The following is a 15,683-nucleotide window of genomic DNA, read 5'->3' as shown; positions in this document are numbered from 1 at the left end:
CAATGCTTTATTAGATCATGTCAACAATGGCTAATGACTAAGCTAGAGAAGCCATGTCAAATGGACAGTTTCCCAAACATCAAGCCATCGCCGAAACCAGAGAGGGTTGAAGTATTCACAGAGAGCTGCAACCACATTATACAGGCAAAGCTAGGGAAGAGATCACGCCGCCGGCTTCACGTCGCCGCGGCTCCTGCCATGAGAGCGCTTGTCGTCTGGTGGTCGAGCAACCGCCTTCCTTCATTGCTGCGCGTTGCCCGCCTCCACCGCGCACTGCGACTTGAACAAGGGCGCGAGGGACGCTGGCTCTGCAACCGGCGCCGGAAGCGCCGGGTGCAGCCATCCCCCGCCGGCCGCAGGCTCCGGCGCGGGCGGCCTGGGGGACGCGTCGTGCGCCTGGCGCTCCTCGCTGCCGCCGTGCCGGGCGGCGCCGCGCTGCTGCTCCCCGCCGCTCCTCCCTTGGGCCTGTTCCCCGCCTCCCTCCCTCCTGGCGGCCCCCGGCTGGTCCGCCTCCCACACCGGCATCGCGGGCGACATGACGAGCGGCGACAGGAGCGGGATCGCCGCCCTCCCGTCGCCCCACGCCCCCGCGCCCGCGCCCGCTCCCGGCCCCGGCCCCGCACCGGCGGCGCCCTGCTCCAGCTGCAGCGACGCCGGCGCCTGCTTCTGCAGCCGGCTCGGCGGCAGCTTCTTGGAGCCGGAGGCGGTCGGGGACGCGCCCCCCCGCGCCGACTCGCCTGATCCGGACACCTTCACCTCCATCGATTCCGCAGCGGGACGGATCGCCGCGACGCGATCCCCTTCTACCTCTATCTCGGCCGCGGCGACGGCGAGACTCACGCACTGTTCGGGTCGCGCGGGGGAAGAGGGCTTGCGTGCGTGCATGCGGGGCGCGTGGACGGCTATAAAGAGCGGCGCGGTGGCGAGTGGGCGGCCGGGTTTGGAGGAGACGCGGGCGGCGTGGACGGTGGGGAGCGAACGGTGCGGCGGTTCCCCTATTTAGCGTGTAACGCTCGCTCGCTTCCCGCGAGCCGTTTCCGAGCGAGACGAGAGGGGGCCTGCGGCGGCTGCAGCGGGGCGGGGCGGCCAGTTGTCAGTTGTGAGGCACTGACCAGATTTGGGATCGACGACCGCCTCGGGATGCGTGATCGCAGACCGGTGATTTGATCCCCTCGCCGAGATGCTAGACGGAGGAAGGAGAGAGAGCGCGGCACGGACGCAGGCAAACACGTCGGTTGAAGTGCTAGCGAGCTATTTTTTTAACTGTTTATCAATTTGAATATTATTTCCATTTGACGATGTCGCCAGCCGCTGGAGGAGGCGTAACGGGCTGTTTGTCCTCGGGACTAAACTTCGGTTCCCTGCATATAATTAGGAGTATTAAATATAGACTATTTGCAAAATTTATTGTATGAATAAAGGCTAATTTACAAGATGAATTTATTAAACCTAATTAGTCCATAATTTGATAATATTATGCTATAGTAAATATATACTAATGATGGATTAATTAGGTTTAGTAGATTTATCTCGTGAATTAGTCTTCATTTATACAATTTGTTTTACAGCTTATATTTAATGCCTCTAATTGGCATCCAAATGTAACATCCAAATGTAAAATTTAAGTCCCTGGATTAAACATGTCGTCTGCCACGTCACGTGCCGGTGGCGTGGGAGTTCTGAGACGTCAAGACTTAGCCGAATTAGAAATTGTTGGGATTGTACGAGTACGACTGACGAGTGATGAGCGTTGGTTCACTGAATTGGAAGCGCAACTGGAGAAGAAAAATAAGAGGGCTTGCAGGGCAAGGTGGATTAGGTTAATCACAAGTGCCAATGCTTTGTTCAATTTCTTCGCCGATACTTTTAAGACGTCTTTTTCCATGCGAGAGTAGTTTTGTGCACTACTCCATAGAACTTGGAGAAGCGTAGCCGATGCGTCGTCAATGTCGTGCCGGCGGAACAAGAAAGTTAAATTAGGGGCATGTTCTCGGTGGGCTGCTGGGGTCGCATGTGCGATCGCGAGCGAGCGCATCGTAGAAGATGCACCTGCAGTCCACGAGCCCCGCGTCCAGATCCTGATCGACCGGTTATCCTCCCAACCGTCGGCGGTCGGCGTCTCCCGCCACCTCGCCGTGCCGCCCGCTCAACCCCCTCACCGCCGTCGAGCCTCTTTGCTTCCCCCACATCCTCTTCTAAGGCCGCCAGCTACGGGAACTCCGGCAGTCCTCTCAAACTCCAACTGCCACTGCGTGAGGAAGAAGAATAGAAGTTTAGGTCCACCTGCAGCGACGTCCTACCTGCTGTTAGGAGGTTTAGTGGACTGGTATTCTCCTGGGCCATGTTCCAATCGTCGTGACGGACGGATCACACAGCCTGGTCTTCTCGGCCCGGCCGACAACGTGGTCGGACGACGGATCACAGCCTGCTGCGCCCTCGGCCCGGCCCATAACGTGGCCGGCGGCCGGCTTGGCCGGAGGAGGTGGCCGCTTCCTTTTCCGCACGATCCCGTCCCCACCTTCTCTTATCCGCTTCCTCCTCCCGCCCCCTCCCGCTTCTCTCCTTCCCCGCAGCCTCGCCGCGCCCCTGCTCGTCCACGCGTTCACTTTCACCGCCCCACGGCAAAGAGCGGAGCTGTGCTTCTGAGCTAGGAATACGCCGCTCGACCCCGATCCCCGCGACGCGCATTTGCTGAGTCTGCCTGCTACGGACCACCGTCGATGGCGTTCCTCGCGCCGCCGCGGTTCAAGTGCCCCCCTTCCACCCGCGCGGCGGTGTTCAGGGAGCCTGGCGGCGGCGCAGGCTCCCGCCCCGGTCGTGTAAATTGCTCTGTGACATCCACAGCAGTCGTCGATGAGGAGCTTCTCGAGTGCTTATCCGTCGGGCCGCCGCCTTCGCCTTATCCAACCATTCTGGTAACATACATCTACATCTCGTCTGATCTCTGAACCAGCTGTAGCTGCAAATTTCAATATGGGTTGGACTAGGGCATTCTAGATTGCCTGTCTCATCTTTCCTTCGAATGCCACAACCAGGGAGGTTTCGGTGAGGCGCTTCTCAACAAGGAGGCCATGGTGGCGGCCGCGGCCGCGGAGGCCGTCGCTCTGGCTCGAGCGGCGGCCGAGGTCGCCGGAGAAGTCGCCCGGATGGCGCAAAGGGACCACCGGACAGACTCACCTCAGCGTGATGACTCGGAGGGCAGCTTCTTGGCAAGAGAGGTCCGCCGCACCGAGGCGGGTTGGGAGTCCAGGCGCGCCGGCCTCGAATTGCTGGAGGGCGAAGAGTTCAGCAGCATTTTCAGCGACGAGTCCGAGGATGAAGGCGAGTGCACGGAGGGCGTCGTAGCGGTGAAGTCGGCGCGTCGGTTCGAGAGAAGGGCTCGGAGAGTGAGGGCGGCGATGAAGGCGGCTAAGTCTTTCAGCAAGGGGAGACCCGTCGGAGCGGCGTCCTCGAGTAAGAAGCGGTTGAAGGGTTGCCGGAATCCTCTGGGGTGCTTCTATAAGATGACCGGCCCGAGGCTTCTGACGGCGAAGCAGGAAGTCGAGTTCTCAGAAGGCATTCAGGTAATGAGACACAAATTAAAACCCAATTTGCAATATTATCCTGTAGCCTGTGCTCTTTACTCTGAAGTTCTTGTGAATTCTGATAGTAAAATGCATAGTGTTGCAACGCCGCTTTGTTCTAGATTTCTAGTGGCGTCATAGCCAACACATTGTTCGTATCAGTCCTAATTGCTGAGTCATAGATTATGAAAAATTTCTCGCGTGCTTGATGCAAATTTATGTAGACATAATTCGGTGTGCTCTTCTTGGTGGCATCATCAACATGGTGCTGCTGATCACCAACTGACCTTTTTGTCCAACCGATGAAATCAACAAACCATTTTCTTGATTTTCATCACGTATTTCTTCCAATTACTGCTGTTCTGTTGCTACCATACCATCAGGCTAAGCTTATCATGCATGGCGCAATGAACGAACGCAGGACCTCCTGAAACTGGAAGCCATCCAAAAGGAGCTTGCACACTATAACGGTGGGGAACCCACATTCTCCCAGTGGGCGGCAGCAGCTGGAACTGATGAGAACACTTTGCGGAAACGCCTGAATTACGGAGTTTACTGCAAGAACAGGATGGTGAAATCTAATGTGCGGCTTGTGATCTCAATTGCAAGAGAGCATGAAGGCCCCGGAACGGAGTTTTCTGATCTTATTCAGGTGCCGCACATGTGCTTCTCGCCTTCTCCAGAAATAAGCGAAACATTCCTCATTTGTTCCGTTTGTACTTAACATTTTGCATTCATTTCTCCATTGTAGGAAGGGATGCAAGGCTTGATAAGAGGCGCCGAAAAGTTTGATGCTTCAAAGGGTTTTAGGTTCTCCACGTACTCTCACTGGTGGATCAAACAAGCAATACGCAAGTCTGTGTTAGAACAGACTCAGATAATTCGGCTGCCAGTATGTTCTCTTCCTCCTTGCACACATTTTGAATTTCTTGATGTTCCTCACAGCTCAGTTTTGGTGTTCCATGATACTCACAAATTCTCCCATGCCGTTCTGCAGTCTCACATGGCCGACGCAAGCTCCCGAGTGAAGGAATGCCGGCGCCGGCTCCACCGTCAGCTGAAACGGCTACCCAGCAACGAAGAGATCGCGCTGGACACCGGCATGCCGATCCGGCGGGTGGAGGCGGCGATGAGCCTCCCAAGGTACACCGTCTCCTTCACCAGCAAGGTCGGGTGCACGGACGTGACATACCAGGTTCGTTCGTCCTTCATGTCGACGCTCCAGTACAACACGCAATGGCAACTGAGCTCGCTTCACCGACACTGCAGGAGATCATGCCGGACGCCAGCGTGGAGACGGCGGAGGAGGTGCTGCACCGGTGGCTGATGAAGGAGGAGGTGGACAGGGCGCTGGGCAGCCTGAGCCCGCGCGAGAAGCAGGTGATCCGGTACCGGTTCGGTATCGAGGGCGGGCGGCCGCGGACCCTGCACGACATCGGGCAGCTCATGGGGGTGAGCCGGGAGCGGATCCGGCAGATCGAGCTGGGCGCGTTCCGGAAGCTGCGGGGCAAGGAGAAGGTGCAGTCGCTGCAGCACTACCTGCAGCCGGCGGAGAGCTGGTAGCGGCCGCGTCAGGGTGTCGTGCGACGGCCGCGGCCATTCCTGACGAGTGACGACTGGTATATATGTACACCGTCCTCTTCGAAGGATTTTAACGTATACGTCCGATCCATTTTGTTGTTCATGTATAGTACGTGTATAAAGGAAAATTTCCAGACGTAAAGGACACACATCATTAACGTACATACGATGAAACCAGCAGGCTGTATTATACAGCTCACATACGCCCACCGCGGTGAGCAGTCTGCTCTGTACTGCACACAACACAACACACTTAAAATTGCTTCCAAGTCACGGCATCAGCAAAGTTTCGAAGATTGTTCTGGCAGTAATCTAACAAAGGCGCACAAAAGGAGCACGCAAAAAAAAAATAAAAAAGAAAAGGGAAAAAAGCCCTCAAATCTGAAGTCAAGTGCTCAAACCGTAGGGCGTTTTTGCAAGCCGTAATACGCACACACCAGCACGGGCTGCCGGGGAAGGCACGCACGCCGCCGCGCCCACGCATCGCGGCACAGGGCGCGCAGCGCCGCGGCTAAACCCTCAACAGAACACTCGAAAACGGGGGGCAAAAGATAGGGGGGAGAACCAAACCCTTACCCAGGCGCCAGGCAGGCGAGGAAGGCACCACCCCTCTCTCTCTCGTCTCCCCTCTCTTCCTCCTCCCGTCCTACGCCTTCTCCCCCACCCACGCCGACACCTCCCCCTCGCCCGCAATGGCGCTAACCTCCCAAGGCATCTCGCTGCGCTCCCCGCCCGCGGGCCCCCGCGGCCAAGGCGGGAGGCGCTCCTCCTCCTCCGTGCCCGCCGCCGCCGCCGCGGCCACGCGCGGCTGGGGGCAGCCCCACGCGGGGCAAGCCTTATCCATCTCGTCCGCCAGGTACGAATCCGCCGCCCGTCCATGGCGGGGAGGAGCCTCCTCCTCCGCCATACGCGCCGCCGCTTCGACCGGCGCGCAGCCCGGCGGCGACCCGGTCCCCGCCGAGCCCAGAATCGAGCTCCCCGCGGTATTTACCCTCTTCTCCGAGGCCGCTAAGACCGGCGCCGCCTTCTTCATCGCCTCGTCTGGCGCGGCCTTCCTCCTCGGCTCGTTTGGCGGGTTCGGCGGCGGCGGCGGGGGTCTCTTCGGCGGCGGCGGATGGGGCGCGGGGGGCGGCGGTGCCGGCGGCGGCGGGGGTGGGGGCTTCTGGTCCCAGTTGTTCTCGGCCGGCGCGGCGAACGCGGACGACAAGTCGTCGGGGGATTGGGACCCCCACGGGCTCCCGGTCAACATGACGGTGCCGCTCACGAAGCTGAGCGGGCTGAAGAGGTACAAGCTGTCTGAGCTCAAGTTCTTCGACCGTGCTGCGAGTGGGGGCGGCTCCTACACGGGGCCGGAGGATTCCTTCTTCGAAATGGTCACTCTGCAGCCCGGTGGTGTGTACACCAAGTCGCAGCTGCTGAAGGAGCTCGAGACGCTCGTCTCCTGTGGCATGTTTGAGCGGGTTGATCTGGAGGTGAAGCCCAAGCCGGATAACACCATTGGTCTCACTGTCTCCTTTGTGGAGAGTGTGTGGAGTGCCGCAAAGCAGTTCAAGTGCATCAATGTGGGGCTCATGTCGCAGTCGGGGCAGGTTGACTTCGACCAGGACATGACGGAGAGGGAGAAGATGGATTACCTCCGCAAGCAGGAACGCGATTACCAGCAGCGTGTCCGAGGTGCAAAGCCCTGCATCTTACCAGAAACTGTACGTGGGGAGGTACTGGGAATGATGAAGAAGCAGGAGAAGGTGAGCGCCAGGATGCTGCAGAAGATCAGGGACCATGTCCAGAAGTGGTACCACAACGAGGGTTTCGTATGCGCCCAGGTGGTTAACTTTGGAAACCTTAACACCAATGAGGTTGTGTGTGAGGTGGTTGAAGGTGACATCACCAAGGTGGAGTACCAGTTCCAGGATAAGCTTGGAAATATTGTTGAAGGGAATACCCAGCTTCCTATCATAGACCGAGAGCTGCCGCAACAGGTATATTGGCTACAACCATCACTAAACATGTTATGATGATTAGCTTCTGGTAACCCTTGCAACATTCTATTTCGATTGATGCAACTCATTTACGAGCTGCCCTCTAGGAAGACTTATATGGATTTATAATGAAAATGGCCTGTAGCATGCAAACTTACTTACACTTGATGTTAGTCGTTAGGTTTGCTGCTGCTGGTCTTCAAGAAAAGGACAAAAAAAATGTTTCTTGTGCTCACTTTAATGTTGTATGACGTGCATCGTATCTAATTATGAGTCTCCAATACTCATTGCCCTGACATGAATTTTCTCCTAGTGTGTTTGCGACTTCAGTATTCAATCAGTAATTACTCTACTAATCTTTTACAGCTTCGACCTGGCCACATCTTTAACATCGGAGCAGGGAAACAAGCTCTGAAGAATATAAATTCACTTGCTTTGTTTTCCAATATTGAAGTGAACCCACGTCCTGATGAGACAAAGGAAGGGGGTATAGTAGTTGAAATTAAGCTTAAGGAATTGGAACCCAAGTCAGCTGAAGTAAGCACAGAATGGAGTATTGTACCCGGTCGTGAAGGCAGACCAACTTTGGTAATGTACATTTTGATTTGCAAACATCTGTTCCTTCTAGAATCTTTATATATAATTGCTATACAAAAGCTATTGGAATACAATACCTCTTGTTAATTGTGTTGTGAACCTCATATTAGGCATCCATTCAACCTGGAGGAACTGTGTCCTTTGAGCACCGGAATATCTATGGCCTAAACAGATCAATTGTTGGTTCTGTTACCTCCAGCAACCTTCTGAACCCTCAGGTTGGTTGGTGATGAATTTTCTTTTGTGAGCTATGTTGTCTCCAGCTTTTGGTTACGACAACCTTGGTCACTTGGTGCTATCTACTTTTAAGAGGAACATGTTTAACAATGAGGGAGTCCAGTGTGGCATTCTTGATCTTATGTTAGTTTGTCTATTTCGTTAGACTGCCATATTTAAAATGTACATGTGTCTTCGTTTACAAGTTCATGTCTAATCCATAAACAATTAGAGCAATGGCCCTAGATAGCATCTCAAAGAAATTATATTTATTTAACACTTTTGTCATACAGAAGCCTGAAACTTCATTACTTTTCTGTTGAAATATGTTTAAGTATTATGGGCCTTAATACCATTCCATTATGATGGAAATGTAGCACACTGGCAAGCGATGCATTTCTCTGACAACACAGTCATGTGATGTGTCATTGTTACTTTGTCAACATCATTAAGAAATACCTGTGTGTTTGTTAGCGACGTACTCTATATGTGCTGGATAGGCTAACATCTAAGTGTCTTCTTGTGGGGTTTCTACTTTTTTTTGGCAGCAACACATTTATATATAGTTTTTACACTGTGCACTTATCTGTGTTTTTCCTTTGATCTATAGGATGATCTTTCATTCAAGCTTGAGTATGTCCATCCTTACTTGGATGGTGTGGATGACCGTAGTAAGAACCGCACATTCAAAACTAGCTGCTTCAACACCAGGAAATTGAGTCCTGTCTTTGTTGCTGGTCCCAACATGGATGAAGCTCCACCTGTTTGGATTGATAGAGTTGGATTCAAAGCCAACATAACAGAGGTTTGCACAACATTATGTTCACTTAATCTTATGCATGGTTCTGTTCAAGAAATATTTATAACATGATGGAAATACTACTTGGATTCTCAGAGCTTCACGAGGCAAAGCAAATTCACATATGGGCTTGTGGTTGAAGAGATTACAACGCGTGATGAAACTAATAGTATCTGTACCCATGGTTCTCGAGCAATGCCTAGCGGTGGTTTGAGCATGGATGGACCTCCCACAACCCTCAGTGGCACTGGAATTGATCGGATGGCATTCCTACAGGCTAATATAACTCGAGACAATACTGAGTTTGTAAATGGTGCAATTATTGGAGACAGATACATTTTCCAGGTACACTATCTGTACCCTCGTGGTTTCAAGGACATACAGTACAGTAAGCCTTCAAGGCTCAATCATTTTTCTTGTGGCTCTAAGTAAGAATCTTTTAAAATAAGATCCAATGCTACTTAATTATTTGAAAGGAGACTCATTAACCTTCTTTCATTTCATCTTTTGATTTTTTTTTTTTCCAATTCAAGGCTTGGTACAGTGCACCAAATGTTTCGGTGAAAGATTGTGATTAAAATGTTTTTTTAGCTCTGACACTAGTTTGTGAGCCTCTATGTTGAACTCTGCACTAGTTCTTATTACTGGCTATTAGAGTTTCCCATGGTAAAATACATATACTGAAAATTTTTTCCTTGGTTGCAGTTGGACCAAGGTCTTGGCATCGGAAGCAAAAACCCATTCTTCAACCGTCATCAGCTTACTCTGACAAAGTTCATCAATTTAAATAAGCAAGAGAAAGGTGCTGGCAAGCCACTACCAGCTGTCTTGGTTCTTCATGGTCATTATGCTGGTTGTGTGGGAGATTTGCCAAGCTATGATGCATTTGCACTTGGAGGTCCTTACTCTGTTAGGGGCTTTAGTAACGGTGAACTGGGTGCTTCTAGGAATATTCTTGAGGTATGCATTACCATGGAATTCTTGAATTTCATATCTTGCATCATTCCAATCATGATAAAGATAATGTTGCCATACATACGTTTTGATTCACTGCTTTTGAATTCGTACCTGTAATTGACACTTAGGCATCACAATGCGATGCGGTAACTAATGTTTGTGTCTGTTAATCTATGCAGCTTGCTACTGAGTTGCGCATCCCTGTAAGGAACACCCATGTTTATGCATTTGCTGAACATGGCACTGACCTTGGGAGTTCTAAGGATGTGAAAGGGAACCCTACAGAATTCTTCAGACGTGTTGGTCATGGATCTTCGTATGGTGTTGGCGTCAAGCTTGGGTTGGTAAGGGGAGAGTACATTGTAGATCACAATGCTGGTACTGGGACCATTTTCTTCAGATTTGGTGAGAGATTTTGAGTGCAGTCAGATATTCGAGCATGCCATTTAGCACAGCTGAATCCTGAAGAGAGATGCTTGTGGAATGTGATAGGATTCATATGGTATTGGAGCTCTGCTGAAATAATGAAGCTTTGTTATTTTCTGAGGAAGAGTGATAGCATAGTGTGAGACGAGTTTTTTTTTATGTAGGATGTAAGGTCAGGTATTTAGGAGCTCGGAGCTCATAAAAAAGATGAATGTTCAGAAATATTGACCCTGTCTCCTGTTTTTACCGTCAATCTGGCAGCGCTTGTCACATTGCCAAGTCGTTTTGCCACCTACCGTTTGTTCAGTTGGTTATTACAGTTTTGCTCCATTCTCAGATTGTGTATTCTAACTAAGCTATGCCTTTCTGTTGGACATGAATGCTGTCATTTGCCTGTGGCTTGTTTATTTTTTCTAAACTCAGAACAGACAAGATTTGTGTTGCTTAGTTTTGAGTATGATTATTTGGTAGAGCTGTGACATTATGATTTAGATAATTTCAGAAATTAACTTTTGTATGTTGATTTGGTCGCCTATTACGGTACTTGGGAAAGCTACAGCTGCAAGGCGAATTCGAGAAACAATTACAGCAGAGATCAGTTTTACTGGAACATTAAGGGTCTTCACCTGTTTACGCAGCTATTACTTATCTTGGTACCATTCCCAAGAGGGACGTCACTTAAGATCGGCTTGCAGTTCCATGGATGAACCCGAACGGACGTAGAGGCGTAGAGCTCATGTGCACAGGCGCAACATCTAACAGCTCATGGATGAAGCAGCTGACGAGTGCTTCCCGGCAAGGCCGCCACGGCCGCGTTCTCCGCCTCTTCTTCACCAGCCTCCGACCCGGCGACCGCGGTGCGGCTGACCCGCACCCCGCGGCCATCCCCACGGCGCTCCGCGCTTGCGCGCGCCTCGGGGACGCCTCCTCCGGCCGGCTCATCCACGGGCTCGTCCTCACCCGGTTCCCGTTCCTCGCCTCCGACGCCGTCGCCGCCACAGCGCTCCTCGACATGTACGCCAAGTGCGGCCTCGTCGCCAGCGCCCGAAGGGTATTCGACGAAATGCCCCGCCGTGACGACCTCGTCGCCTGGAACGCGCTGCTCGCGGGCTACGCGCGCCACGGCCTCCCGGAGCGCGCGCTCACGCTGGCCATCAAGATGCGGGGCCAGGGCCTGCGCCCCGACCTTGTCACATGGAACGCCGTCGTATCCGGTTTCGCTCTGGCCGGTGACGACCAGATGGCCGGGGACTTGGTCCGCGCCATGCAAGATGACGGGTTCCAGCCGGACGTGGTCACCTGGACATCACTCGTCTCCGGGTCGGTGCTGAACTTTCACTACGATCGGGCGCGCGCACTGTTCCGAAGAATGGTGGCAGCCGGCAACCGCGTCCTGCCAAGCTCGGCAACGATTGCCAGCATCCTGCCTGCCTTCGCCAATGTCACCGACGTGAAGCGTGGCAAGGAAGTCCACGCCTACGCTGTCGTGACCGGCGTCGAGCAGAACCTCACAGTGAGCAGTGCTCTGGTCGACATGTACGCGAAGTGCGGGCTCGTGCTCAAAGCGCACCGGCTGTTCGACAAGATGGCGGAAAGAAGCTCGGTGACATGGAACTCCATGATCTTTGGCCTGGCGAATTCTGGCCACTGCCAAGAAGCCATCGGCCTCTTCGACCGGATGCTATGTGACGGAGCAAGGCCGGACCACCTGACGTTCACCGCCGTTCTAACAGCTTGCAGCTATTGCGGCATGGTGGAGCTCGGGGAGGGCCTGTACCGCGCCATGAAGGAAGAGCATGGCATCGAGCCGAGGCTGGAGCACTACGCCTGCATGGTGCATCTGCTTGGCCGAGCGGGGAAGGTCGCCGAGGCGTACGATTTCATCAGAGCCATGCCCCTGGAGCCTGACTGCTTCGTCTGGGGGGCGCTGCTGGGGGCATGCCGGAGCCATGGCAACGTCAAGCTTGCCGAGCTGGCAGCGTCCCGCCTGCGGACCGTCGAACCGGCTAATGCAGCTAATTGCCTGCTGTTCTCAGACGCGCTGGCGAGCGCAGGCAGACAGGATGATGTCGTGAAGATGAAGAGGTTGGCAAAGAGACGGCGCATAAAGAAGCTAGATGGCTGCAGCTGGTTGGAGTCTCCATAGGCGAGGGCGTTATCATTCGTCAGAAAATAACAGAATTGATTGATCATAGATTCACTTTGGGTTGACCCAATTTGGGTTGACCCTGGCTTCGCGGTTCCTCAGAATTGCAGAAGCAGACGCGCAGAATTGATTGATTATGGACCCCAGAATTGCAGAAGCAAATTCGCAGGAGGGTTTAGGTTAACCTCATCCAATCCCCCTTCCTACATATGAATGTATTGAATGGTACCGTGAGTATTATTAAAAGAAAATCTATGCAGAGTTGCAGACTACTGAAATTAGCAGAAATGTTTATTATTCACAATATTTACTCAACATTTAGAAACAACATATTTATAACCACTTAAGTTTAGCGTAACTTGGAGTTACTATACAGACATAAGCAACACCGTAGTAATATCGGAACTGGATGCTATTTACTTATAAGTACAACGCAGTAGCACGATCCCAGCTTCCTCTCTCATGCATGGTCTACCCCCCACAACGATCAATGAGTCTGGGAGTTTGATCCACCATCTGGAGCTGGACCCAAAAGCAAAATCATCCCACCCCCAGTCTCATCTCCTGGGTCTGATCTCTCAACAGGGGGTGCCCTCCTAGCAGAAGCTTGGCGCATTGGCTCGAAGAATCTACCAGCCACATCAGGAGGTTGCTCGAAAGATTCCTCCCCAGGCAGAACAAGGAGCCCTTCATTCCGGAGCATGGATGGTTCATTGTAGCATGCGATCCACAATGAGTCAACGAGCTGCCTCTCTTCCCGTGCTGCATCCAGATCTTCAGGAGTCATCGTCCTTATGCTTTCCATGCGTCTCCGGAGAAGCCATCGTAACCTGCCATGCTCTGCTAGTAGACTCCTATTCCCCAGTGTTGTGTCCCTTGCAAGCTCAAGCAAGCCCCCTAATGCTGCTTCTCTAACACCAGAGTCATCACTGGATACCAAACGCATCATAAGGTGGGGAAAACCTAACTGTGCAAATACTGAGCAATCTGAATGGCTTTCGCTGAGCAGATAATGAATCAGACTCAATGCTTTCCTGCAAAAAAAAAAGAACAAACATCTTAGTCAAAGAGCATGTTGGCAAGGCATTTGCTGAAAAAATATCGCACATAATCTGATCAATTATGTTACCTCTGAAACCTTGCACTCTCTGAATTCAATGCATCTCTTAGTCCTGTATATCCATTGGCTAAACGAAATGCAGCAACTCCTGGTCCGTTGTTCCGTATCAATGCTGAATATTAAATAAAGGACACCATCAGACAAGGAAATTTACGATAATAATATACCCTTACCATCTAAAAACGTGGACAAAATACTTACAAGATAGTGCACCGAGAGCTTTTGTGCGAGCAGTAAGGTCAGGATCTGATCTGAAATTGGATAAGAGAGGCTCAAAACCACTAGCTTCCATGACCAACTGCTGGCTGGTTGGATTGTTCTGAACAACTGTTGTCACCACATCAGCTGCTTTTGCTCGGATACGGGCATTAGAATTTCTGAGGTACTTGATAACTGGAACCAACCCACCAACAGAGTGCAAGTCTAGAACACAGTAGAGAGGAATAACAAAATAAGTAATTCAAATAACAAATCATTAGCATAAAAATCTACAGTTTCACATAAATAACATTTTCAATTAGATCAATGGATATTATTGCTTCATTGTAAACAGTCAGTTCATCACCCACTCATTTTTTTTCCTAACGGATCAGCTCCCCTTGAAAATTTGTATGGTAGTATATTGAAAGGGGAAGCTGAGAATTCACCTGAACAGCAATATTCTATTGCCAACAAACCACTATAGTTGCCTCCATCCATTTGTTTAGCCACCTCAACAGAAACTACTAATGCCATTGAATCATCCAATGATGTGAATGCATTCAGTTTGACACCAGTAATGCATGCCTCCAAGTGCTACCATGGTCTCCTACAGATGGAATTGTAGATTCACTTAAAAGCAAATAAATTTGAGTTCATCTATGTATAAGTGCAACATTCATAAACCTTAATACATGCAGCAATTGCCAACTGACACCATTGGAGTTCTAATGGGCATACACACATTACACATCAGGTAGTTCCCGAGGATTTTAGGGTAAATGATGGGTGAAATATTTAGGCTAGAGTGGGGGTATACAAAGATTATAAACCAGAAGTTGATTGCAAAATAAGATACCAAACATGTAATTCTGTGAAGTTTACTTAATGATAACAAGACATGGGAAAAATTAAACAAGAACCTGGGGCATACCATTTGCCATGTCGATAGACTCAACATGAACCTGCAGCTCACTCAGCAAACCTGCAATTTTCAAGGACGTGGATTAGTACCAACTAGGTATGAGAACACCATCAGATACTAAATTGTTATTTCTGTTGAAACATGCCTACAACCCTCAGATAGATGCTGGTTCTTCAAACAATCAGACCTATATCAAGTACTAAGATTAGAAGTACAACGGAAAGGTGAAATTGGAATATATCTCTACCAACCTAGAAAAAGGTGAAATTGGGAATAGCAGTGGTATTTGATATCTCGAACCACAGAATATTCAAAGTTAGGGAAACAACACAAAGACATATAGTAAACTCTTTTCTCTTTCGAGAGGGAGGATCATTCCTTACTGTATGCTCCCTAAAGTAGAATCGTCCATTCGTTACAGTGAGCTCCAATTTAGGATTCGAAGTGTTCATAAGTGAGAAATACCCCTATTATTCCAAGCTAAGCTGCCAAAAGAAAAATTGCTCGCCCGATTCCATATCCATCACCCATAACAGAAACTCATCAGCCAAACTAGAATTTGACCGCTCAAATCGACACTTGTAATCCTAAAAAACAATACTAGCATACGTGCTCAGCGAATCCCAGCAACCGGTAATTGACGCCCGTACCTTCGATGTCGTCGTGGGTGATGCCCTGCGCCTCCAGGACGGCGGGCGGCGTGCTCATGAGCAGCGCGATCTCCCGCATCCGGCTCACCACGTCCACCATCATGTGCCGCTCCACCGCCTCCGCCAGCCACCGCCGCTCCTCCTCGCTGCCGACCGGCGCCACCGAAAACCAACACGCGCTTCAGCCACAGGCCACCCACAACCAGAAGAAACAACGGACACACCCCGCCTTCCCGCCACCAACCGAACATCCCCCTTACCTGATGGCGCGGGACGGCCCCGCCCCGTCGACGTAGGAGAGGCTCCATTTCAGCAGCCCCGCCCAGCTCAGCCGATCCCCCGCCATCCCCGTCCTCCTCTTCCTATCCTCCCTGATCCCACAGCGCTGCCGGCGACACCAAACCACCGCGCGTCCGCTGCGGTTGCCGAAGCCGGTGATGTGCGTGCGTGCGCGCGTTCGTCTCGCTCTGTGTCGTGTGCGTTCGTTCGCGGCGATGAGAGATATTTCCGGTTCTGGATAGATCAG

At 51.5% G+C, this 15,683-nt stretch overlaps 5 protein-coding genes across 6 annotated transcripts; 3 read left to right on the top strand and 2 right to left on the bottom strand.

Annotated features, from left to right (window-relative positions):
- Positions 1-87: 87 nt before the first annotated feature.
- On the bottom strand, positions 88-1,004 carry LOC112875825 (translation initiation factor IF-2-like). The gene has a single exon (XM_025939807.1). It carries the CDS (start codon positions 883-885, stop codon positions 241-243), a length of 645 nt encoding a protein of 214 aa, XP_025795592.1. The 5' UTR covers positions 886-1,004; the 3' UTR covers positions 88-240.
- A 1,522-nt stretch (positions 1,005-2,526) lies between these two features.
- Positions 2,527-5,343, top strand: LOC112877190 (RNA polymerase sigma factor sigB-like). The gene is made up of 6 exons (XM_025941406.1): positions 2,527-2,915; positions 3,036-3,563; positions 3,985-4,215; positions 4,315-4,455; positions 4,561-4,758; positions 4,833-5,343. Exons 1-6 carry the CDS (start codon positions 2,721-2,723, stop codon positions 5,124-5,126), a joined length of 1,587 nt encoding a protein of 528 aa, XP_025797191.1. The 5' UTR covers positions 2,527-2,720; the 3' UTR covers positions 5,127-5,343.
- Positions 5,344-5,680: 337 nt separating this feature from the next.
- LOC112877189 (protein TOC75, chloroplastic) lies at positions 5,681-10,454 on the top strand. The gene is made up of 7 exons (XM_025941405.1): positions 5,681-7,123; positions 7,490-7,711; positions 7,831-7,938; positions 8,547-8,741; positions 8,832-9,080; positions 9,441-9,695; positions 9,872-10,454. Exons 1-7 carry the CDS (start codon positions 5,837-5,839, stop codon positions 10,109-10,111), a joined length of 2,556 nt encoding a protein of 851 aa, XP_025797190.1. The 5' UTR covers positions 5,681-5,836; the 3' UTR covers positions 10,112-10,454.
- Positions 10,455-10,596: 142 nt separating this feature from the next.
- Positions 10,597-12,437, top strand: LOC112877191 (pentatricopeptide repeat-containing protein At5g59600-like). The gene has a single exon (XM_025941408.1). It carries the CDS (start codon positions 10,822-10,824, stop codon positions 12,262-12,264), a length of 1,443 nt encoding a protein of 480 aa, XP_025797193.1. The 5' UTR covers positions 10,597-10,821; the 3' UTR covers positions 12,265-12,437.
- A 144-nt stretch (positions 12,438-12,581) lies between these two features.
- LOC112877192 lies at positions 12,582-15,657 on the bottom strand. 2 transcript variants are annotated; one of them, XM_025941409.1, is made up of 6 exons: positions 15,418-15,657; positions 15,158-15,303; positions 14,517-14,567; positions 13,586-13,807; positions 13,394-13,496; positions 12,582-13,298 (listed from the first exon to the last, which is right to left on the bottom strand). In XM_025941409.1, exons 1-6 carry the CDS (start codon positions 15,501-15,503, stop codon positions 12,752-12,754), a joined length of 1,155 nt encoding a protein of 384 aa, XP_025797194.1. In that variant the 5' UTR covers positions 15,504-15,657; the 3' UTR covers positions 12,582-12,751. The 2 variants fall into 2 exon arrangements, with proteins under 2 accessions (XP_025797194.1, XP_025797195.1); XM_025941410.1 differs by lacking the exon at positions 15,418-15,657 and adding an exon at positions 14,032-14,192 and having other exon boundaries at positions 15,158-15,248.
- Positions 15,658-15,683: the final 26 nt, after the last annotated feature.

The sequence above is a fragment of the Panicum hallii genome, chromosome 9 (genome assembly GCF_002211085.1).
Source record: "Panicum hallii strain FIL2 chromosome 9, PHallii_v3.1, whole genome shotgun sequence".
In the NCBI taxonomy this organism is placed as follows: domain Eukaryota; kingdom Viridiplantae; phylum Streptophyta; class Magnoliopsida; order Poales; family Poaceae; genus Panicum; species Panicum hallii.
This window is presented reverse-complemented; position numbering and strand designations above follow the sequence as displayed.